The 23,143-nt window shown below is 58.9% G+C and overlaps 3 protein-coding genes across 13 annotated transcripts; 2 read left to right on the top strand and 1 right to left on the bottom strand.

Annotated features, from left to right (window-relative positions):
• Positions 1-114: 114 nt before the first annotated feature.
• Positions 115-7,556, bottom strand: AK2 (adenylate kinase 2). Of its 2 annotated transcripts, XM_056330622.1 has the most exons (7): positions 7,397-7,555; positions 6,767-6,892; positions 4,766-4,876; positions 4,566-4,660; positions 3,797-3,869; positions 3,034-3,229; positions 115-938 (listed from the first exon to the last, which is right to left on the bottom strand). In XM_056330622.1, the coding sequence occupies exons 1-7, from the start codon at positions 7,508-7,510 to the stop codon at positions 931-933; spliced, it is 723 nt and encodes a 240-aa protein (XP_056186597.1). In that variant the 5' UTR covers positions 7,511-7,555; the 3' UTR covers positions 115-930. The 2 variants fall into 2 exon arrangements, with proteins under 2 accessions (XP_056186597.1, XP_056186596.1); XM_056330621.1 differs by lacking the exon at positions 115-938 and having other exon boundaries at positions 2,835-3,229; positions 7,397-7,556.
• AZIN2 (antizyme inhibitor 2) lies at positions 5,837-14,062 on the top strand. 10 transcript variants are annotated; one of them, XR_008820618.1, is made up of 11 exons: positions 6,774-6,915; positions 9,130-9,244; positions 10,421-10,587; positions 10,686-10,859; positions 11,587-11,759; positions 11,874-12,005; positions 12,338-12,503; positions 12,622-12,756; positions 12,857-12,969; positions 13,233-13,447; positions 13,780-13,918. XR_008820618.1 is itself a non-coding variant. In XM_056330618.1 (11 exons), the coding sequence occupies exons 3-11, from the start codon at positions 10,489-10,491 to the stop codon at positions 13,919-13,921; spliced, it is 1,377 nt and encodes a 458-aa protein (XP_056186593.1). In that variant the 5' UTR covers positions 6,774-6,915; positions 9,130-9,244; positions 10,421-10,488; the 3' UTR covers positions 13,922-14,062. The 10 variants fall into 10 exon arrangements, 9 of the variants coding, with proteins under 9 accessions (XP_056186589.1, XP_056186587.1, XP_056186593.1 ...); XM_056330618.1 differs by having other exon boundaries at positions 12,622-12,784; positions 13,780-14,062; XM_056330612.1 differs by lacking the exon at positions 6,774-6,915 and adding an exon at positions 5,838-6,537 and having other exon boundaries at positions 12,622-12,969; positions 13,780-14,062.
• A 1,254-nt stretch (positions 14,063-15,316) lies between these two features.
• Positions 15,317-16,595, top strand: NDUFS5 (NADH:ubiquinone oxidoreductase subunit S5). The gene is made up of 2 exons (XM_056333489.1): positions 15,317-15,641; positions 16,301-16,595. Exons 1-2 carry the CDS (start codon positions 15,426-15,428, stop codon positions 16,403-16,405), a joined length of 321 nt encoding a protein of 106 aa, XP_056189464.1. The 5' UTR covers positions 15,317-15,425; the 3' UTR covers positions 16,406-16,595.
• The last annotated feature ends 6,548 nt before the right edge of the window (positions 16,596-23,143 follow it).

Here is a 23,143-nt window from a genome sequence, read left to right as displayed (position 1 = left end):
GAGACAGGATCAGGCCCAAGAATCCACCCAGCTCAATTGTTAGTTGGCTATGCTGTCATCTGCCTCCTCATCTTCCACACTGTCTGCAGGTCAAAGAGGACACAGCAACAGATAAAAAATGTAAAGGGGTTATTTTATTATTGATTCAGAGGTTAGACAAGGCACCATTTGATCTAAAAAGAAATGCAAAAAACCAATTAAGTGTTATTTTTTGCAGTCAATTAAGAACGTCTCTTTTGCATTTCTTCAGCATTGTGTGAATTCCAGCTTGGTCAAGACCACAGAGAAGCCACCCCATTGCCAAGTAAGGCAGGCTTGGACTAGAGCCGCAGCCCCTCTGTGCAGCAGGAGAGAAACCTTGAGAAGTCTTTATGCCAGGGTTTAGGACTGCAGCAGAACAAGAAAACCAAAACTTCCAGGAAAAGGCCATGGCATTTTTTTTTTTTCCTTTCAGAAATGACGAGTCATTTGTTCAGTTTGGTCCTCGCTGACAGGAAGCAACTTTCAAAAAAATCACAGCAAACCTTGCAGTGGCCTTAGAGTACTAACAGCCCATGAGACAAGCCCTGAAAGTCCTGGAGAAACCTGGCACAGCATCTAGCCCTACACTCCTAACAGCTCAAGTACCTACATCTGATCACTGGCGGAGATGTTTTACCCTGTACAAAAATTGTTTTGCCTCCCCAAACAGTGATTTCTCAGGATAAGGCCATCTCCTCTTCACAATGATTCCGCTGAATAAAAACTCCAAACAAAACCCAACCAAATTAGCCCCCAAATCCCTTGTCTACCACCTCCTTTTCCCCCTCCCATCAATCATAACCCCTCCCCAGCTGCCCTCCCTGCCTCCCCCTCCACCCAGGGGAGGGCTGCAATGGGTGATGTAGCAGAGTGTGCAGCGTTTGGTGGTGTCACATCTGGTTCACGGAGTCACTCAGCTGGAATAAATGGGAACAAAGAGAAAAAAAATAGATTTAGGGAAAAAACCAAAATTAATCATGGTTTATGGCAGAACAAGGCTCGTGAGCTGGATGCAAAGTGAGCACAAGGGGGAAAAGGAACGAAAAGTGGAAGAACACATTGTTCTTGCTGTGGAGTAAAACCATGACCAAATCCAAGAACACCAGCTGGCCGGGAACCCTTTCCTGCCATTATAGCAGCGTGTAGGGAGCTGCAGCTCTCTCAAGATGCCCAGATAAAAGCTGCTCCCAGTCAGAATTTCTTTACAGTCACCGAGATGCTAGGGCAGCTTTAAAACACACTTTCCACCACCCTGCAGCACAGCAGTCCTATGCCAAATGCTACCCTGACCTCCCAGCACACCGACACGCACTGGGAACAGAAACAATCGACAAGGCAACGGCCATCTGGGGATCTCAGGGGACTGCAGGCTGCTGACGAAACCAGCACCGTTTACTTTCAAACCCTCTCTCCCCACAATCACGTGCTTTCAAGAGCAACAAGTCAACTGCTTTCAGTTCCTGGTGTTATTTCCAGTTTGCTGGAAGGGAAGAGGTTGTTTTCCTAGAAAGGATATATGAGGACAGAGAGGTATTTTCAGACAAAAGAGAAATTATCAAGAAAAAAAAAAAAAAAGAGCAAGGGATTCCTGAGGATTAGGCATCTGCTCTAGGCACACAGGCCACAGCAGCTCAGTGCACAGGAGGGAGACAGGCCGCCTCCTCCAAAGAGAAGGGTACTCAGTAACACTAAATCAGTAAACATCCACAGAAGGCCAAAGGACAAAGTTTCATCTGGGCCAATCTGCATTTACAGCGAGGTCCTCTAGGAAGGGCTAGAATTCTGCATGGGCAAAGGTTATCACCAGCCTCGCAGGGTCACCATATAGCATCATAATGCCCCCCAAAAGCCAGGGTACTAACCACACTGCGCATGGTGCCCTCAAATGGACAGCCTGACAAAGCTGTTTGATTTGCTCAAGAAACAAGTACATTTCCATGGTCTCATAATGAAGGTCGTTGGCTCAAGGGCACACGAAGCCAGCAGTTAATAACGCTGTCTCTTGAGCCTTGAAAAATCATTTGTTTTGCAATAAGGCTTTATTTAGACCTCAGGATCAGGAGAAGCTCAACACATCTTCATCTTCCTGGCCAAAGCCAAGGCAAGAGTGAAGAGATAAAACCCAAGTCTTTTTCTTGTCCTCAGGAGATCCCAACTTGCCACATACAGCGACTGTCAGACCAGAGACTTCATGTTATTTAAAAAAAAAAAAAGGCAAAAAGCATCTCACTAATATTTGCTGCGTTGGGGTTCACAAATGAGAAGAGGCTGAAACCTCCCAGCTCTCACCCACCCTCTCCGTGCCCCACAAGCCCCATCAGAACAAAAGACAGGCTGTGCTCTCAGGTAACCTGCCGTCCCACAGAGAGTAAAACACGTACGACAAGAACAAGTTCTCACCCAGCCCCGAGCAGCAGCAGGCTGCACTCATGCACACAGCCAGACTGTCCCTCCCATGGCTCTCCCTGGGCTGACACACACAGACAGAACCTTTCACATGCTTCCCACAAGCAAACCCGTGTTTTGTTTCCTGCAGCGGACAGAGCATCACCTATCCAGCACCCTGTGAAGGTCCTTCCCCCAACAGCTCAGTCCAGATCTCCAACCTTCTGCCACTCCCCTGCGGAGCAGCCAGGAGGAGCTGAAAGTACAGTTCCTTCCAGGGAGCTACAGCTCTAGAATGAAACAAGCGCCTTTGGATCCCAAAGGGGTGCAAACCCCCATTTCTGGCAGCGTGTGCTTGGGCTCGCTGCGACCTCTAGGGGACAAATCTCTGGCATGCGCAGACAGACTGATGTTCACATATACCGAGATGGAGACCGTTAACAGCTTGTTTAATTGAGAATTAGCACAGCCCTGCCTTGGGCTGCATTGCCTTGTCCCCCCTCCTCTTCTACTCTGCTTAGCTCTTCACCTTCCCTGGCCCCAGAGAGACAGAGATGGAGAGACAGAGAGGAAAGGGAGAGCTCCGTCCTGGGACAGAGCCCTAAATGAACATAACCAGGTCTTTACATGTTGCTCTCGAGAAGGCTGCCAGGATGCTAGCAAACACCACGTCGGGAGACTGGGAGGCATCCACCGCCGTATGGATCCCTCGCTTGCTGTAGTAGGAGACCAGGGGAGAGGTCTGCGTGTGATAGGCCTTCAGGCGGGTTTTCAAGGCTGTTTCATTATCGTCCGAACGACGGATCAGGGGCTCTCCAGTGACCTGGGAGAAGCAAGGGGACAACCTCCAGCTAGCTGCAGCCTGGCACACTCCCCCCTTCTCTCCACAGCTATGACAACCCCTGCTCCCCTCCTCCAAGACAGGCTACAATGCAGAGCTGCACGGTGGTCCCCAGGTCTGCAGGGGAGCGTGGGGTGAACCCAGAGCAGCTGAAACAAGTCCCAGAGCAGTCACTGAAGAGGGGATACAGCACCATGGTCCTGCCCCCATACACCACTCTGCTTGCTAGAAGGAGCCTCGAAGGCAGACACCAGCTACAGTTGGCTTCCCAGGAGAGAAACCAGTCAGAACCCACCACAATTTCAGCTATGGACACAGTCCAACAAGTTCTGAGGCTGACAGAGCCCAGGCTGGCCCTGCAGAATAGCCATGCCCTTCACTCATCCCGCCAGACTCCCCACGGTGTTGTCGGCTCAGGCTGCCCAGGCAGTTCCCCACACTCCCCAGAAAACCAGGACAGAAGGAAAGAACTTAGTTTTTTCCAGGGATGCTGCAAAGCATCAGCTAAACCCAAAGCAACATAAGTTGTGGCCTTGGGAGCTCACATACATCGTCCTTCATGTGCTCTTTCGGGGGTCTGAACTCCTCGTGATAAGAGCGGCCACTCGCTGGGTGAATCAGCCTAAGAGAGAAAGCAAGTGTCAGCAGAGTAGCCCAGTGTGAAGACAAGGTCTCCTGAACCTGCCACTCATCAGCACAGAAACATCTGCAATAACAACCCAATTAGCCTCTCTCTGCTAAGAAAAATCTCTTTAGTTATTTCTGTATCAAGGGCCACTTCAGGCATTTGAAAAAAGCAGCTGTGCTAGAAGATGGAAAAGAGATTTTTACTTTAGGCTTTTCTGGGGAAAGCGGTTAGCTCCTGGAGGTGAGGGTGACAGTGCAGCAGCAAACACTGGGAGACATCTGTGTGCCTGCACAGCCACAACTGACCCTGGACAGAGTGTTCGGCAGTGCCTGAACACCTATGCACGGTGTCCTGCGTAAGGGAGTAGTAATGGCTCCGGAGAAGCAAGAGCATGAAGACATTAGCTGTCAGACACCAGGCTTAAAGGCTGAGCTGGGTCACCAAGGACACCGAATCATCTCGGCAGCCCCTATTTATAAGGCAACGAAGGGGCTGTTCAAGCCCAGGCACGGGAGAGCAGGTGAGCGATCAGGGCAGGAAGGCTCAAACAGAGCAGAAATCTAACACGGAGCAGTACTGCAGCTAGCCCTAAGCACTGCCAGAGTGAACCTGGGATCCAAAATTAGGACACTCTCCCACAGACTACGAAAACCTGCCCCATGCACTGGGTGTTTGGGAGAGAAGGATTACCGTCCAGTGATTCTCCGGATCAGCAAGGAGTCAGGGATGCTGAACTCAATGACGGAGTCCAGCTTTTCTCTCCTCTTCTCCAGGAGCTCATCCAGCTGCAGCAGAACACACCCAGCTCAGAGGGGCAGAAGCATGGCCAAGGGACTCCCGTCTCCAGGGAAGGAGATGCCAGAGCAGTCCCCAAACAGGAGCTCACGTACCATTTCAGCCTGCTTCACCGTGCGTGGGAAGCCGTCCAGGAGGAAGCCGTTCTTGCAGGGAGGGGAGTCAAGGTTGTTCTCAATCAGCTCCACCACCATCTCATCACTCACCTGCGGAGAGGAGAGACAGACACATGGTGAAGAGGGACACCCCAGTTTTACACGCAGCTGCCTCTAGAGCTGCTGTACTCACGCCAGTGTCCAGGCTGCATCAGGCCCCTTTTAGAGCCGTTTCTGGTCCCAGAAGCGGCAGCCACAACGCAGGGCACTGCTGTTAACAGGGCAAAAGCTGCATGTTCAGACCTGTCCATGTCAGAGAAGTGCTCCCTGCCATGGTTGTCAACACATATTTCACACCAGGGACACTCCAGCCTGTGCAGGGACTTGGACCAGTGCTGTAACCTCACTGTTACAAAGGTTGCTGTATTTCAAGGGAGACAGTCAGCTTGAAGAACTGTTTTGATTATTTTTTTTTAAAACCAATTCACAATACAAAATATCACCATAACCTTTATTTCCTGTTACTTTGTACCTTCACCCACACATCCCCCTCAGTAGGCAGGCCTGGGCAGGAAGGGCAAAGCAGGTGAGTTGCTCATTGACTCTTGTAAACCTTGTACGAAGGTAAATGCCCAATACTTCCTGACACGCTCTGGCCTCGCTGGATAGTTTTTCCCCATATCACGATCCCAGCATACTGCTGGGATTAATGCCTTGTCTTCACTGCAGCATTTGGATAGTACTAACAGATGCTGCAGCCCCAACAGTAGCTGTTTATTTGAGAGTAGCTCTCCTCAGCAGCTCTTTTTTCTCCAGCACACGCAGCTGGGACCCAGCAGGACTGGGGACCACACCATCACAGCACACAAACAAGAGCCCTGGAGCAGGAAGCGTAAGGGTGGGGAGCAGTCTGCGTGAAGCAACAAGTCACTTCTGCACTTTCCTGATTACCCTGCTTGGAGAAAGGGGTCCTGCTTCATCATCAAGCGTAAAAACCCAACCCGAAGGCTGCTGTGCTCCCAGCTGAGTTATCACAGAGCCAGACCACGCTGCAAAGATACACCCACCGAGCAGCCCAGTGCCGGCTGCCACACACACACGTGGCAGATACCACCAGCCGTGCCAGATAACGTCCCCTATCTTTCATAACCAGCTGGGACACTGCAGGCTCGGTGTTGCAATGCAAGCTTTGAGCAAAAGCTGGAGATAAGCCACGTCGCTCTTCCCACCTGTGGCCCGCAGATTCTCCGTGGGGTCTTATGAGCCCACGCCAACCAGAAGCGATGCTCAAGACCCACCCCACTTCGCCTTGGGGTGAGTTGCTGCAATTTGCTGTCCCTCAAGTTTCCCTAAGATATTTCAGTTATTTTAGCAAGACAGTTGGACATTCAGAAAATGAATGTGTCAAAGATCTTAACTCTTGTCTCTTGGGGATCCAAAGTGTCTCTCTCTCACAGCACTACACAGCACCCACCCCACCCCAGGTCTATTTTTACCTTACAGTTACAGGCAAATAGCATTTATGCAAGAGCTGGGATGCAGATGAACCCTCTGAACAAAGTCTTCCACCCCACAGGAGTCCAGGCATCATGTGAAGGAAGCCAGGAGCTGCAAAGCATGGCTGTGAGACCCTGTCACTCCGCGAATAAACCTGCACCTCAAACAGCATTGCAGAGCCACAGCAGCCAGCCAAGCCACATCCCATGAGCAGAAAAGCAACGTGAAAAAGAAAAAAAAGAAAGAAAGAACCAACCCAGGGACACAGGCTTCTGGTAAGCAAAGAAGAATTTTGAAGAGGAAGGATGTTTTTATAGGATGCTTCTCCTGCAGGATAATGAGAGGGAAAATCCCTACCCCACCCCTGCCTTCACCCTGCAATCTGCCTCCCGCCACTAATTGGGTTTTGTCACTGAGGCTTCTAATTAGACGGTGCTTTTGACTGCTCCGGTTCCAGGTGCTGCCAGCTCACCGCCCCTCCCGGCACATCTCCCCACTACCCACCAGCTTCCCCGCATCCATCGTCTCTTTGAGCCGCTTGCCCAGGTCGGAGCCGGAGGCCACCATGGCCCGCAGCATGTCCCCGGTGGCCAGGTGGCAGACGCAGTAGGTCTCAGCCAGCTTCGGGGCCTGCCGGAGAGGACAGACAGGGGGTAAGCTCCCCGTGGGGGGGTGGGGGGCAGGACCCCGGGGGCTCAGGCCCAGCCGGGGGCTGGATCCCCCTCCCGTGGGGGTCTACCGCCACCCGCAGCGGCGGGACGGTCGGGGCCCGGCCGACACGTGGTGGGCCCGGCACAACAGCCCGGAGGGCAGGTAGCTGCGGGAGGCGGGGGCAGGCACCGGGCCCCTGGAGAGGGGCTCCGGGACAAAGGACTCCGGGTCCCTGCGGGCGGGAGGCCCGTGTGGCCGAGCCCCCGGGGGAAGGCAGGCGCGGTGCCCTCCGGAGCAAGGGCAGGCCGCACGCCCCAGGACCTCGGCAGGAAGAGGCCGGGCACCCGCGTCCCTCCAGGCGGGGGCTCAGACGCCGGGCCCGGCGGTGGGCAGGCCCGGCCCGTGCCCGCCGACCTGTCCCAGGAGGGCAGCCCAGGACACCCGCACCGCTCCCGTGCAAAGGGCCCTCACGTGTCCCCTCACCTGCGTGCCCTTGCCGGCGCCGGGCGGCCCCAGCAGGACGGCGCGGATGCCCTGCCGCAGCCCCGGGCCCGGGGCCTGCCCGCGGCCGCCCCCCGCCTGCGCGCTCGGAGCCATGGCCGCCGCCGACTGCGCGCCCGTCACGGGGGCGGTGACGCCGGGGCAGCGGGCGAGTGGGCGGGGCTCCGCCGCGGGTGGGCAGGATTTCGCGTGTAGCGGGCGTGGTTTCGCAGCGGATAGGCGTGGCTACAAGGTAGTGGGCGCGGTTTCGCAGCGAGTGGGCGGGGCTACGTAAGTAGTGGACGTAGTTTCACAGCGTGTGGGCGTGGCCACGTAGGTGGTGGGAACGGGTTTGCAGCGGGGGGCGTGGCTACGTATGTGGTGGGCGCGGTTTTGCAGCGGGTGGGCGTGGTTCCGCGGCACGGCGTGGGTGACAGCGCGCCGTGCTGGCGCGGCGTGGGCCGGCGGCTGCTGCGTGGGCCCGGTTCCCCCCGCTGCACTCCGGAAAGCGAGCCGAGAGCCGGCACCGCTCTGCCCTCCTCCCGGCCCGCTGCTCTCTGCAGGGCTCCGCCGTCCTGCCTGGCACGGTGCAGGGCTGGGCGCTGGGCTGGAGCACCGGGAAAACAGGCCAGGATCTCACGGGCGCTTCCTTGGCGCTGGGTGCTGGGATAGTCCCTGGCAAAGCCAAGACGACAGTGTTGAATACAGGAGCCCAGGAGCAGTCGTTCCCTCTCACTCCTCAGTGAGGGCACCCACCCCTCCACATACAGAACACTGTCTCCTCAGCGGCACCAGAGAGGGAACTGCAAATTAACAAGAAGAAAGAAAAAATCCCCTGCTCAGCTGGTGGTATTTGTGGGATGGAGTGGTGGAACTGTTTCCAAGTGCACAAATGCAGGCAAAGACAGGACTGATCGATCTGAGGGGGCATCTGCATGTATGGCAGAGCTGGATCTGCTGTCTGGGAACCCACCGAATCCAGCAGTGGCACAACAAGGGCAGAATCAGTCCCTGACGTCTTCCCGTCTACCTTCCTTGGCCGGTGTCCCAGCCAAACAGGCGCTGCTCAGCCTTTAATCTGCAGGAGGCCTCGTTTTCCTGGCAGCAGCGTTTCAGAGGTATTCTGGGCTCTCTTCCCCTCAAGGGTTCCTGTACACGCAATGCGTGCACAGCCACGAGCGCCCTTGCACCAGGGCTGGGCTGCAGGTAGGCTCGCCATGCTCCGCACCGTCAGGCTGGGGATGAACTGCTGGCACGGTGGGGACTCAGTGAGAACCTAGGGTGTCTGCTGCGGGGGGGAGCATTTCCCAAAAGTGATGAAGGATGCTCGGAGGCAGCTCAGCCAATGGGGTGGCTGGGTTTTGTTGCCATGGCTATGGTGAGGCAGAGCAGGGAGCGGGGTACTGGGATACAAGGGGTGCAGGGCCCACCCCCCACCCCCAGGGTTAGCTGGTCCAGGGGCTTAGGGCAGGCAGGGAACCGGAGCAGGACAAACAGCCACTGCTGGGGCCAGTTCATTCTCTTGGCAGACCCATGGGCATAATCTGCTTAAATGCTTTCTAAGGTAACGGGGTTGGGGGGACTGCGCGGGCTGCTGGGGAAGCTGGCTTGCCTGGCACAGTGAGGAGGGGGCTGATGAGGGATGCCTGCGATTGCCAAGTTTTGGGAATAGCGGGTGGAGGGCATCCTGCCATCAGTACCCCTCTCCCTCATTAACCCCTTGCACTTCTCCCCAGAGACCTCGAACCCCCAGCCACAGCTACACCTTGGGGTGCTGCAGGAGCTTGGTGTTCTTTGGGGAGCCCCCCTGGCAGCACGCCTAGTCACCTGGGAGGGAGGCACTGGACCCCGGTAAGGAGGGGGTGTCCGAGGCTGGGGCATGTTTTCCTAGGGCTGACAGGAATGACCCACTTAATTGCTTATTGTTTCTGTGTCCAACCAGGGCGGGCTGGGTGCTGGTTAGTGATGTCTCTGGGGAGTGAAGGGTAAGGCTAGAGGAGTCGCTCTCCTTTCCTGAGTATGAAGCTCTAAGAGCTTGAAAACCCAATTTTTCTCCCCATTCCCCATCTCTGAAGTTTGCTGGTGGTGCTTGCTCAATGGATTACAACACCCTGCCACTCCGGGATCAGTGTGGTCTTTGTCCTAGTGCCCACCCGAAATGTCGTAAGTAGGTCTCTGCAGAGGAGGAGGTGCTGTGCAGCTCTGAGAAATGAAACCTCTGTCTCCTCACTTCAGCTCTGAGAGACCATGTTCCTGCAAGAGCCCTGGAGCTAGACCTGGATTACTGGAGTGGAAATGTTTCCTGAGAGCCTGAGCTAGGTCATCGGTTCCCTGGGTTATGGGATGGGATGGATCCAGGGGAGGAGGCTGTTAAAGCTAAGTGTGCAAATTTAAAGCTGAAGGTTTTAAGTGTGCGAGCCAGGAAACATTGTTCAGCTTAACTTGTCCTCTTGGTCCACACCCTGTGCCATGGGAGAGACGTGAAATGAACCACAGCATGAATCCAGACCATCCTCAGGTCAGCCGGTGTCAGTGAGTGGCCTGTGCTGAGCTCTTTAAGGATGCCTCCCTTTTCCTGGGGCTTGTGTGCCTGGGAAGGTGGGTCTGTGAAACTTCAGCTATTTGGAAACCGCAAGGGAACTTCACCCTGTGCGATGTACAGCAGATCTAGCTACATGCCAGAGCGTGAAGGGACACGTTCTGGCATATATAGGCCATCCTCTTTGCAGTGAAATTGGCTTTGTTGTTAACTGTGTTGGTGCCTGAACTGCTGCTGAAGACAGGGCTGCTGCGTGCCAGAAGAAAGCTCTGAACTGCTGAGAAAAGTGTCTCCTCCACCTGGAGAAAATGCTTTAACCCAGAGCAGGGCCCTCAGCTGAGGCACTGGTTTGGAGGAGAGCAGCAGAGGGCTTTACCCAGGGCAGCGCTCCCATGGTCGGGACAGGGAGCACCCCAGGGTGCAGGCTGGGTGCTGTACGCTGGTGGAGTTTCTGGTCCCTACCCCTAATATTCCCTTTCTTTCTACAGTGTGTTGCATACTTAGAAGTCATACCCTACCTGAGGAGGCATTAAACTAGCGTTAGCACACCCTGACCATGAATGGGTACCTGAACGAATCCAATTTCATGATGGTGGAGGAAGGCTTCACCACCAGAGACCTCCTGGAGAACATCCTGGTGGAGCTGTGCCGGGCGGTAAGGGCTGGTGGCTCTGCTGCTCCCCAGCAGCCAGCACCTGCTTGGCAGAGACGGTCGTGGCGAGGCGACTGCTGCTCACTCCGGCTTTCTCCTAGAGCAACCAGCAAGCCTTCTTTGTGGCGGACCTTGGGGACATTGTGAAGAAACACCTGTGTTTCCTGAAGGCCTTGCCCCGTGTGAAACCCTACTTCCCAGTGAAGTGCAACAGCAGTGAAGGAGTGATTCGACTGCTGGCTGAGCTGGGGGCAGGCTTTGCCTGTACCAACAAGGTAGGGCTGTGGGAGGACGGCTCGGGTGAGCATCCCTTGGCCATTTGTGGGAGAGTGGCAGAGCTCACCGTTCATTAGATGACATTTATAGGGGCAGGAGTCTCCCTCTGCTGTCAAAACCCTCCTGACTCAGCCCAGAAATCCCCATCCACACTTGTCTGGTCACCCTTTGACCAACATTCCTGTCTCTGGAACTGGTGTCCCAGCTGGCAGGCTTGGCTGGTGGCAGGGCACGTCCCTGGGGTGCCACTGCCACAGCCATCCAATTCTTGGTGGCTTTAAGCCTTGTCCCTCCTGCTTGTCATTTGCAATAGCCAGATTTCCAGGAAGGAACCAAAGTTAACCCACGTAATTAAATAGGACGTGTTACCAGGAGGAGAAAGTGCAAAGAGTTGTGACAGCTCAGACCCGCGCTGCAGCCGTCAGCCTCACTGCAGCTCACAGGTGACACATGGACCAAACCCACACCTACTAAACCTGCTGGTTTTCTCTCCTCCTGGTCTCACGCTGCTTGTAAACATCTTGCCGCAGCCTGCCCCTGCCAGGACAAAGTCCACTGTGATCCCTTGGAGCTCTTGTGGATTTTCCTTTGAAAAGCCCAGGCTGCAATGCTGGCAGTTTGCCCTCCACAATGCTGCAAGCTGGCCGAGGCCCCGGGCTGACCGTGCCCAGGCGTGGGCAGCACCGGTCCCAAGGATCTGCCCACACGCATGTCGTATCCCCACAGGTGGAGATCGCACGGGTTCAAAACATCGGCGTCCCAGCTGACAAGATCTTCTACAGCAGCCCCTGCAAGCAGGTTGCCCACATCAAGTACGCGGCCAGCCACGGCGTGCAGCTGATGACCTTCGACAATGAGGTGGAGCTGAGCAAGGTGGCCAGGAGCCACCCTCGTGCCAGGTGGGTGTCCGGTGGCATCGGTGGAGCGTGGGGCTGGAGTAGGAGCTGGGGGGGTGGCTGTGGGGTGAGAGAGGGCCTGAAGACCCCTCAACGCAGTGTGGCTTTGCTCTGCAGGATGTTATTGGGTATCGCTGCTGATTCCAGCCCTTCTGCCCACCCGAGCATGGCGTTTGGGACCACGCTCGAGTCCTGCCGGCACCTGCTAGAGACAGCGAAGGAGCAGGCTGTGGAGGTTGTTGGCATCAGGTATGGCGCATGGTCCTTTGTCCACAGGGGTGCTCAGCCCCGGCTGGACCAGGCTATGGGAAGCTCTGGGGGCCATAGACCCACCACTGCTGTGGCTGGGAGCAAGGTGAAGGCAGAGACTGGCGGAGGCTGACCCTTGCTGGGACCAGTTTGGGGCATTTAGCCCTCGGAGGGGGGCTGGGGGGCTCTGCGGGGCTGGCCAAGCAGTCTGGCTTGGGATGGTGCCCGAGAATCACAGAGCTGCCCGCAGTGAGCGATAATCCCAGCGCCATGTCCCCTCGCTGCCATCTGGGGACCAGTGAACCCTGCTGAAAGAGGGGGTGTCCCCTCAGCTTTCACCTGGGGAGCTGCGGGCTGGAGCCCCAGGCCTTTGCTCGGGCTGTGGCTGCGGCGCAGCTGGCCTTTGACGTGGGCACGGAGCTGGGCTACCAAATGCGCCTCCTGGACATCGGAGGGGGATTCCCTGGCACCGAGGACACCAGAGCTCCGTTCGAAGAGGTATGTGGCTCCCAACACGTGCGCTCAGCAGGCAGAGTGAGGCTGGAGGGTATTCCTGGGTCTGGCTCCCTGCGGGGGGGCTGAGCTAACCGAGGGGGAACATCTTCTTCCCCTCCAGATGGCTGCCATGATCAACTCTGCCTTGGACTTGTATTTCCCAGACGGCTGCGGGGTGGAGATTGTTGCAAGACCCGGGCGATACTACGTCACCTCCGCCTTCACCTTTGCTGCCAGCATCACTGCCATGGAAGAGGTTCCCACAGAGCAGCCTGGCTCTGACGGTGGGTGGGATGGTGGGATGGACCCACCTGTGTGCCTGAGCCCCCCTGAGCCCTCTCCCTGCTCCCTTCCAGAGGAAGACTCTGTCAGCAAGAAGAGCCTGGTGTACCACCTCAGCGATGGCATCCACGGCACCTTCAGCTGCCTCCTGTTTGACAGCCCCTGCCCCAGCCCTCAGCTGCACAAGGTGAGGGTCCGGGCTGCTTTGAGGAGACCCCAGCAGGTCCCTCACACTGTGTTGCATCACCTCAGCTGACCCTGCTCCCCTTTGCATCGTGGCTGGCCCCAGGCTCCGTGCCAGGGGGGAGCAGAGGCTTTGGGGATGTACCCGGAGAGCCGGAGTCTGTGGGCTCCCACGGTTGGATCTTCAGGGCAGATGGAGGTGGATGCAGGTCACTGTGGCACTGCTGCATCCTCATCCCCTGCGGCTGCTCGGTGTGTCCCCTGCAGAGACCCTGCCCAGACCACCCCTCGCACAGCAGCAGCCTGCGGGGCCCCCCGGGACACGCAGAGGATCACATTGCTGACGGCCTGGAGCTGCCCGAGCTGCAGGTTGGGGACTGGCTGATTTTCAAGGATATGGGTGCCTACACCATCGCAAGCTCGGCCCCGCTCGGGGGGTGTCCCCAGCCGCAGATCACCTACGCTATGTCCCGCGTGGCCTGGTAAGAGGTGGTCCTGCGTGAGCAGGGAGAGGGGGAGGGCAGAATCCCGTGGGAGATGCTGTCTGTCCCTGCCCAAGGCAGAGGGTCAAACCTGAGTCCCAGAAACTGGAGAGTCAGGGGGTAATCCCAGCCTCAGAGGTCAAAACCTGGCCGCAAAGGCAAAACTCACATTATTTTAAATACTGACAGACTTGAGCCAGTTTTTCACTGGGGAAGCTGCGGGTGGCTCATCTCCAGCTGTTGCTCTGGGGGCATGAGACCCCCGGTGCTCCCTTTTCCCCACACCCACCCTGCACAAGGAGGTGCTCCCCTCAGCTGTCTCCCGCTTGCAGGAAAGCCGTCCAGCTCTTCCTGGGGAAGCCGCCAGCAGCAGAAGACGACCGCGAGACCCTCTGCGCCCCACTATCCTGCGGCTGGGAGACGGCTGAGGCGCCGTGCATCACCCCGGCCTTGGCGCCGGCCAGCATCATCTGAGCAGCAGCGGTGCCGGCGGTGGGTACCAGCCCCGCGGTGACCGGGATGTGGCAGCATGTCCTGCCTGGCATCATCCCGCTCCGCTCTCCCAGGGGACCCACCACGAGGACTTTGGAGCACAAACCATAAATGTTGTTCCTGCTGCTGGTGCGGTGGCGTCTGCCTCCCAAAGGGGTCTGGGCGGGTGTGTGTGGGGGTCTATTTGGGGTTATTTTTAAGAGTTATGGTAATAAATGGTGGTCCGGCACAGCTCAGGGATTGGGATGCAGGCTGGAGGTGGCAGCGAATCAGTGTGCGGTGAGCAATTAGCTGCGTAACGAGGCTTTGCTCATTAGGGAAGGTTAACAAGACCCTGGAAGCTGGGACTGGGGGAACTGGAGGGCACTGGGAGGACTGTGATGTATGGGTGTGGGGTGCACTGGGAGCAGTGGGACATGTAAATCACATGCTCTCATGTGATACTGGGGGCACTTGCTGGGGTGGGGGCAGTGGGGAGGTGTTGCTCTGGGGAGCACTGGGGGAGCCCGGGGAAGGCACTGGGAGTACTGGGGTGGCTGCCACAGTGGGTAACGAGGCTTTGCTTGTTAGGGAAGTTTGGGGCCGTTCACCTGAACTTTGGATACTCCTCAGGCAGCCGGAGGGACCCCTGGGATTTTGGGGGCAGGGGTGAAGTATGGAAATTGGGGGGTGGGTTCCAGGCTGTGGGTATTACTGGGGCAGCCCCCTGCTCCATGAGCCCTTGGCAGCACTAATGAAGCCCCCTGCCCCTGGGCTGCGTGTGGGGGTCCCGCACAGGTACAGCCCTGCGGCATGGGGCAGGGGGCACCGGGAGCCCCGAGCAGCCAAAGAAAGGGATGCTGCGAGACCCTGAAAGCTGGGACTGGGGGAACTGGAGGGCACTGGGAGGACTGTGATGTACGGGTGTGGGGCGCACTGGGAGCAGTGGGACACCGGGGTGATACTGGGGGGCACTCACTGGGGTGGAGGCAGTGAGGAGGCATTGCTCTGGGGAGCACTGGGAGGGCACTGGGAGCACTGTGAGGGCACTGGGAGGACTGTGATGTACGGGTGTGGGGCGCACTGGGAGCAGTGGGACACCGGGGTGATACTGGGGGGCACTCACTGGGGTGGAGGCAGTGAGGAGGCATTGCTCTGGGGAGCACTGGGAGGGCACTGGGAGCACTGTGAGGGCACTGGGAGTTCTGGGGATGCTGCCGCGGCGGCCGGCAGGGGGCGCTGGGGCGCGGCGGGCGGCCTGTCCTCCGGCCCGCCCGGGGCGCTGCAGCGGGGGAGGCCGCTCCTGCCTCTCGTCTCTCTGGCCCCGCCGGAGCCGCCCAGCCGTAAAGCGCGACGTAGGTGTCGCGCCTGCCTTTGCGCTTGACGGCGGGCAGCGTCGTGAAAAGCCCGTGAAGGACGGCGGCGGTGGCAGGTCTGTGAAGCGCGGCGGCTGGCCCTGAGGGTGTCGGGGTTGTGACAGCGTCGGTGTCGCAATAAGTGCGGAGCCATGCCGTTCTGGGACCTGCAGCGGCAGCTGGGGATCGATTTAGACCGGTGGCTGTTGCGGCAGAGCATGCCGCAGCCCTACGGCAAGGCCGGGGCCTGTCACGCCTTCGAGCGGGAGTGGGTGGAGTGCGGGCACGGCCTGGGCCAGACCCGCGCCCGCCGCGAGTGCCAGCCCGAGTACGAGGACTTCATGGAGTGCATGCACCGCACCAAGCTGGTGAGCGCTGGGGGGCTGCGGGGCTCGGGGGGGGAGGGCACTGGGACCCCAGGGCTGGGAACAGCTGAGGCGCTGGGCCAGGCTGGGGAGGGGGTGCTGGGGGTGGAGGCCAAGCTCTTGAGAAGGTCTGGGGGCTCCGGCCCAGGCTGGGGCGGGGGATGGGGGTGGGGGGTGCTGCCAGGGGTGTGGCCCGTTAGGTGACACCGCCTTGCTGGCAGCAGGGCTGTATGCAGGTGCGAGTGGGTGGGCTGGTCCTGCGGCAGCCCCTTCCCCAAGGCAGGGGGGAGGGTTGTGGTAGCAGCAGGGCTGTGTCCTCTGCAGCCCCTTCCCCCCTGCCTGCACGGCCCTCCTCCTGCAGCAGCTATGGGCGGTCCGCAACTGCAGCAGCTACAGGAGAACGTACTGCCTGGTCAGCTGTGGGCTGAGAGCCCCATTATCATTAGGAGTAAAGTGTGAAGCAGCAGCCTGAAAGCCCAAAAGTCTTGGGCAGGAGTCTCAAACACGCGTGGGAAGCCTGAGGGCAGGGTTAGCGTGGGTTCCATGTGCACGCAGTTTCTGAGGGGCTGCCGGGAGGTGCAGTAGAGACCATCTAAGTGCTTCTGTGACTGCCTGCACCCTGTGGTGTGTCTGCCCCCACCCTCTCATGTGCGCTTTGCCAGGCTGCGCGGCTAAGAACCATCCTCAAGCAGAGGGACAAGATGATCAAGGAAGGGAAGTACACGCCGCCCGACTACCACAAAGGCAAAGAGGAGCCGCGGCCTTGACTTGCAGGGGATGTGGCTGTTGGTCACCTGTGGTGTCATTGATGTGGAGCTTCTCTGGGAAGAAAACCCGCGGCACAACTGGGTTATGCTGTAGCAGTGGGTGGGGTCTGCGTGGGGGCCCTGCCCCTGCTGAAGGGGAATGACACATTGGGCATTGCTTGGGCTAGTAAATGTCATCTTCAGAACAGTGTTTGGCTCTGTCTTGTCTTTTTTTCTGTGTGAAGCATGGCTTGAAGGTCTCTCTGTGGCAGTGCTGCCCGGGGAGCTTTGGAGACACCCTAAAACACTGCGGCGGTGCTGGGGACATGCCCTTGAGGAGGTGAGATGCTCCTGGAGCTGGAGGGAGCTGGTGCCATGGGCCATCACAAGTTCTCTCTTGGTGCCTGCAGCCCATCCCTCCCACTGACCTGTGGGCAGGCCTCCGAGGCAGCAGTTGCTGCTGGAAATGAGAGGATTAACCTGAAGAGAAAAAAACCACCCCGCCTCTGCAAGCTTATTCTGCAAAACTTCATCTTAATTTACAGCCTGCACTGTAGGGACTGATGTGTGCTGGGATGTTCCCAGTTGCTCTCCAGCTGGTGGTCATAGTGTACGAGGTGAAAACCTGGTTAAAATAACTCATTTCTGCCTGGATTCGGAGCAGTAGGGGATGGATTCAGTTTCTCTCCTGCCCTTTCAGTGTGTCAGAGGCAGGTCTCCTCACTGGGAGCTTTGCTTCGAAATCCCGTGTGTCAGCGGGATCCATTGAGCGCCACGGTGGGTGCTGAGCCCTGCTGACAGTGGCTGGCAGGTGGCCCTGGCACGGCCGTGGCAGTTTGTCCCTCCACGCTGGGCCCTGGCAGCGGGACCCACCTGCACAGCTGGTGGTGTCCCTTCCCAGGGCGGGTGTTTCCCCCCGTTCCCTCCAAATTGAGCACAGTTTTGTAACAGCGTTAAATAGGTGAGTACCTGGAAGTAGGTAGAGGGCAGATCTGTGCTTTAATCTATATTTTTAATACTGGTGATTGTGGGTTTAATGCTTAATCTTTGATACAGGTGGAGCCTATAAGTTTCCTGATCCTCACAAATCCCCACACTGGGATGATAAACGCTGACCCGAGCGTGGTGTAACCTCTGGCTGGCAGAGACTGTCTGTGGGGCTGTTGCTTCTGGTCGTAGATACAGTCCTCTTAACTCCTGCCCTGCAAATGCTTTTGTCAGTGGATCACCAGTACTTTGGACACACACCTCTGAAGACATGTCCTCCCTCGAGGGCCGAAGGCGGCTGTGGCAGACCTCCTCTTTCTCCAAACACCTTGTGAGTGGTTAACTGGCTGGGGGAGAGCAGCTGGTTTGATGAGCGGTGTGCATTCAGATAGTGTCCACCTGAAATTTAAGGGGTTGAAATTAAAGTATCACCTAATGTGGACCGTGATAGGAGTGAAAAACCAAACTCTCATGGCTGGGACCCCTCATCTGCCTGCAGAGAGGGAGCCACTGCCGCTGCTTTGGGCTCCCAGGGGCACGGACCCTGTGGCAGACACATGGATGCTTCCTGGGGGTGGGAAGGGGCCCGCAGAGCCCTGACCCTGGAAGAGTAGCGCCCTTGGGTATGAGGGGCCACAGCTGGGTGCTGTGCTTTTGAGGCTGTCTGCCCTGCCCCTGGGCCATCCCGGGGTGCCTGGCGCAGGGACCCGAACCAGCAGAATTTTGTTACTTGCACATGGCTGAACAAAATAGGCTGGAAGAAACACTTCCCTGTTTTTTTCACCCCAGTTCCACCCAGGCTGTGGGTGCCATCCCAGCAGGGTTTGGCCTTTTTGGGATTTCTGCTGCTCTTTGTCGAGCTCCTCTCCCGCAGCTCCCTCCAAACCAGCTTTTCCGAGCGCAGCCGGAAGGTTTCTCCCTTCCCCCAGGCCCAGATGGATCGATTACTACAGCCCAGATGGGTTCCCTCCGCTCCGGCTGATTCAGGCTGCAGTCATCCCGGCATGTGGGATGGAGCCACGTTTCTCCCTGGCAGGGGCAGGCGCTGGGGGAGGGTGGCATTGGAGAGCCCCAAAATCCAGGTCTGGGTTCAAATTCTCAGTCTGAGACCCAGGGCTGGCTCCTCCCTGTGTCTGCCAGCGCTCGGGGCTCCGCTGGTCAGCGCGCTGCTGTTCCTATGTTGTCTCTATTTTAGGTTATGCCAGAAATAATGTGGTGTTTTCTTTTTGTTTTTTCTTTTTTTTTTTTCTCTTTTCACAGTTTTGATATTTTTCTCTTATTTCCTGCCTGTGGCAGGAATAATTGAACCGAAACCCTGTTCTGGCTGGACCTGGGCGTGATTGCCCAGTATCCTGGCATTGGCTACCAGAGATGGGGAGCTGCTCTCCCTGTGCGTAACGGGGCTGATAATCCTCAGGGATTTCACTTGGCACTTCCAAATACGAAAAACTGTTTGGTGACAATTGGTTTCAACAGAGAACTTGCATAACAGTGCTGACTCTCAGGTGGCTTACAGCGTTTGGGCTATAAAAGCAGGCAAGAGGGGAGCTCCCTGGGTAGCAGTGGAGGGAAACACCAGAAAGATGGGAGAGCGGTGTGGAGAAATGGGCAGGAACGTGAATGGCTTCAGGTGAAAATGCCCTGGGGTGCTCCCGGCGTGAGGGCTGTGGGCTCTGCGGGGTGGGGGGCTGCCGGTGCCGCCAGCCACCAGCCGCCAGATCTAATAAACCATGAACAGAGAGGGCAAACCACGGCTGGGGATAGAAATCGAACCGTGCCGCGTGAGCCGTTGGCTGCAGGGTGTTTATCTGCAGTGGAGAGCCGGGGGGGTGGGAGCTGTGTGGGTGCGGGATGCGGGGCCCAGCATTGCACCTCCAGAAAGCGCCGAGCAGGGCTGAGCTGTGCCGGTGCGGCAGGAGGCACCTGCACCCCATGGGCTGGTGTGTCGGGAGCCATTTCCCCACCAAGCCGGACCACGATTCCCCCGGGATCGGCCCCTGGGCTTCGGTGAAGGATGGAAATTGGGAGAGCGGGGCCAGCTGGGAGCCCCTGTGCCACGCCTGCACTCCATCGCTCATTATGGAGGATGCTTAATTGCCCTCCCCTTTCCCAGCGAAAGCAGGCTGGGAAGGTTGGCAGCATGCGGGGCCGTGTGGCACCACGGGCTGGAGTGCTCCTCCTGTTTGCAAAAAAAAAAAAAAAAAAAAAAAAAAAAATCTGTGAAAGGGAATGGTTGCTTTTTCGGGGAGAGGGGAAAAACGGGCTCAGCAAAAAGCCTGGCAACTTGGTGGTGTCAAGAGTGATTCATCTCATCGAGCTGTCCAGATGTCGGAGGAAATATTGAAATGTATCTAAACACTTCTGCCTCCCGAGTGGCTCTTTAGACCCATCCAGAATCTAATTGTTCTGGAAATAGATGTTAATGCAGCCAAGGGCAAGCGGTGAATAGCAGGGGCTGGGAGGAGTGGATCTATTCGTTGTAGTTAAAAGCTCTGTTAGAAATTTTGGCAGATAAAAGAAAATAACCAAAGACCTGCTGAAAACAATCAATTTCATGGAGAGATAAAAAACCCACCACCCAGCTCTGGCGGGAGGAGACCGAGGCCGAGGCTCTGGCCAAGCAGCAGTGATCAAAAATGGGTCCCATCAACCCGACCGAGTTCCCCCAGGCAAGAGGGATTTGGAGCATCCTCAGCTTCTGCATGTGGTTTTCCACGGAGCCCTGATCAAGATTCGTTTCCAGTACGTAGTAGATCCAAGTTTATATTTTGCTGTTTGGGGTTTTTTGTCATTTTTTTGGCACGGAGTGAAGCCACATCCTGGCTGGGTGGGAGACACCGAGGCTGGGATGGGATGGGAGGTCTCCATGGGGGAGCTGCTTCTCTCTCCACCAGAGCCTTGGCCAAGCACGAGCCAGCGAGGGCAGCGCTCGCATCGCTCACCGGCTGCTTTCTCAGCTGCTTCCTTCCTCCCAGCTCCCCCATTCCCATTTTCCTGTAACCCTCAGCCACCTGGGAGTGGGATCCAGGGTGCGGGTGAGCCCCCGCCTCCTGCAGCTCCCGCAGCCCCAGATGTGCTGGGAGCCTCCAGCAGCCTCTGCAGCTCCTCTCTGCCTTGGAGAAGGGGAATAAATAACTCTGGGGCGATGAATAATTTATCAAAAGTCAAGGGAAAAGGCAGGTTTCATCTCCAGGCTTGGGAGAAGGTTTTAATGAGGGAGAGGGGTTGGATCCTGGGGCAAAGCCACATGCGGACGGATTTGCACCAGTGCAGCTGAGCCTGGGAGCCCCCCGTGCCCCTGTGGATGCTGAGCAGGACCCCAAGGTCTCAGCACCCTCGGGTGGGTGTCCCCAGGGTGCTGGCAGGGAGGGGGTCCCTGCGGTCCTGCAGTACGGTGCAGGAATGTGGAGATGCAGTGATTTAGGGAGGGGCCCCCCCGCCTGCCTCCCCTCTTCCTCCTGAAATAATGATTCCTCATCCCCACGCAGGCAAAACAGCGCACGATCTTAACCCAGATTCGCAGCACAAATAATCCAGCGCCGCCGGGCACTGTGAGGGATTTCTGGAAACACGTTTCGGGTGTGAAATCCACGCAGGCTGGAACAGGCACCATCTCCCGGCCACCCGGGCTCCGCCGGGGTTCAACGCGGCTCGAATTGGCCGGGTTTGCACCGACGGCACAGCGGGGGAGGAGGCTAGAGCCTGGCTGGTGGCACTGAGCGTGGGGTGACGAGGGGACACGTCACCCCATAGCCAGTGCCAGCCGCGTGCTGGACCGTGTGTGTCGTGCCCCGAGGGTGAGCGGTGCCTGGCCATGATGGGTGGGAGCAGGGGCAATGAGGGGCACCGTGCCCATCGCCCCGGTGTGCACCGGAGGCCGGGGGACCCGCGGCTGGACTCGGGCGGGGGCGGGGGGGCATCAGCCAGGGCCTCCGCGCATTGCAACCATGTGGCAGAGCCACCCAACCTGTCCGGGAGCTTTGGGAACGCGGCGGCTGGCTCTTCGGCGGCTTTCCTCCTCTCAGCGTGCCTGAGGCCACTGGCTCCGGTGGGACAAGCCCTCCCCACTCCCTGGGTCTCGTGGCATTTGGGGTCCCTCGTGACACCAGGACTCACGGCCCCCACTCGAGCACAGCGGCTGCATTTATCCACCAGTGTCCAGTACAGCCCTGACCGTCCGCTCGGGGGGTGCGGGACCAGCACGGCGGGAAGGAAGAGAGAGCGGTGCTGGGGTGGCAGAGCTGGTGCTGGGATGGTGACACTGGCGCTGACCCACAAGGACACCCATTTTCCAGCGCACCCTTTGTTCTGCCCAGCACCAGTCTGGCCCAGCCCCACAGTTACTGGGGCTCCCAGGTCCTGGGGAGCTCGTGCCCTCGTTGCCAGCTGGTGCTGGTGTCTGCAAGGCCTCGGCCGCTGTGTCTGCGGGCTCCGTGCATCCCACCGGCGCACCCGCTCCTGGGTGGACTTTGGCCGAGCGCTTCCCCCCACGCTGCTGTCCCCATCCTGGGCTCCAGCCGGGCAGGGCTGCAGGGCAACACGTGCTCTTACGGCCACGTCCCAAATGTCCGAGAGCACAGTGTCACCACACCCCACGCCGTGTCCTCCACCGCGTTCCACCCCCTTGGCTGGAGCTACTCGGGGAAACAGCCGTCGGGAAGCCGAGGGACGTGTTGGGATGAGATCTGAAAACTGGCAAGGGAGAGATCCCCGTGGGGCAGCCGGCTGCGCCGAGACCCCGGGGGGACTGGGGCGACGGGCTTGGCCCAGCCACGTGCGCCGCCGCGGGAGCAGCCGCGCTGGCCGGGGGCCATGGCACGGCACCACCGCTCGCTGGGTCCCGCCATCGGTGCGGGGTGGCTGGATCTGCCGTCAGCCGGAGCGGTTTATCCTGCTCCGCTCCTGCCAGGTGGCTGGGGCTGTCCTGCAGCTCCGCCACCCCTTCGGGCTGCTGCTGGTGACCCTGCCCGCCCCACGGCTGGGATGCCCCCCTGCCCCGCAGGTGAGGCCCTGCGCCCCACACGCCCCCCCCCCCCAGCCCTTACCACCCCAATCCCTGCTCACGACCCCCCCGCACCCTGCTGGGTCCCCCGCTCTGAGCTCCCACCACCCGTGCTGGCCCCGACCATGGGTGCTCTGGTTACCCTGGGCCTGGGGGGATCCAGGGGATGGGGGTGCTGGGAAGTGGGGGGTGCCCGGCGGTGGGGGGGGGCTTCTGGGTGGTTTGGGGGGCCCCCCGTGCGGTGGGAGGGCAGGTGGGGTAGGGGCAACCCGCGGAGGTGGTGGGCATCGGGGTGCCCGGGGAGGTTGGGGGGGGCGCAAGGTGGGTCTGGGGGAGCCCGTAGGTGGGGGGGGGGGGAGGGGGCCGGGCCGGGGCGGGTACCGGGGGCGGGCGCCGGGGCCGGTCCCCGGAGCTGCGCGAGGCGGGAGGCGGCCGGGACCCCCCCGCCGCTCCGTGCCGCCCCGGTGGGCAGGGCCGGGCCGGGGGAGGCGCCGCGGCGGCGGGAGCGCACGGCGGGGCCGGGAACAGCGGGACCGGGAGCGCACGGCCGGGCCGGGAACGGCGGCACCGGGAGCGCACGGCCGGGCCCGGGAGCGGCTGCGGGCCCGGGAGCGCCGCGTCCTGCTCGCGCCGAGCCGCCGGGAGCGGGGCCGGAGCGGCGGCGGGGGGGTGAGCGGCACCGGGGCTGCGGGCAGGGGGGTGCGCGCCGAGGGGGGGAGCGGGGGAGGGCGGCGGATGGAGCGGGGAAGGGCCGGGGAAGAGCAGGAGAT

The sequence above is a fragment of the Falco biarmicus genome, chromosome 3 (assembly GCF_023638135.1).
Source record: "Falco biarmicus isolate bFalBia1 chromosome 3, bFalBia1.pri, whole genome shotgun sequence".
Classification (NCBI taxonomy): domain Eukaryota; kingdom Metazoa; phylum Chordata; class Aves; order Falconiformes; family Falconidae; genus Falco; species Falco biarmicus.
The sequence above is the reverse complement of the archived record's forward strand: the minus strand, read 5'-3'. Positions and strand labels throughout refer to the sequence as shown.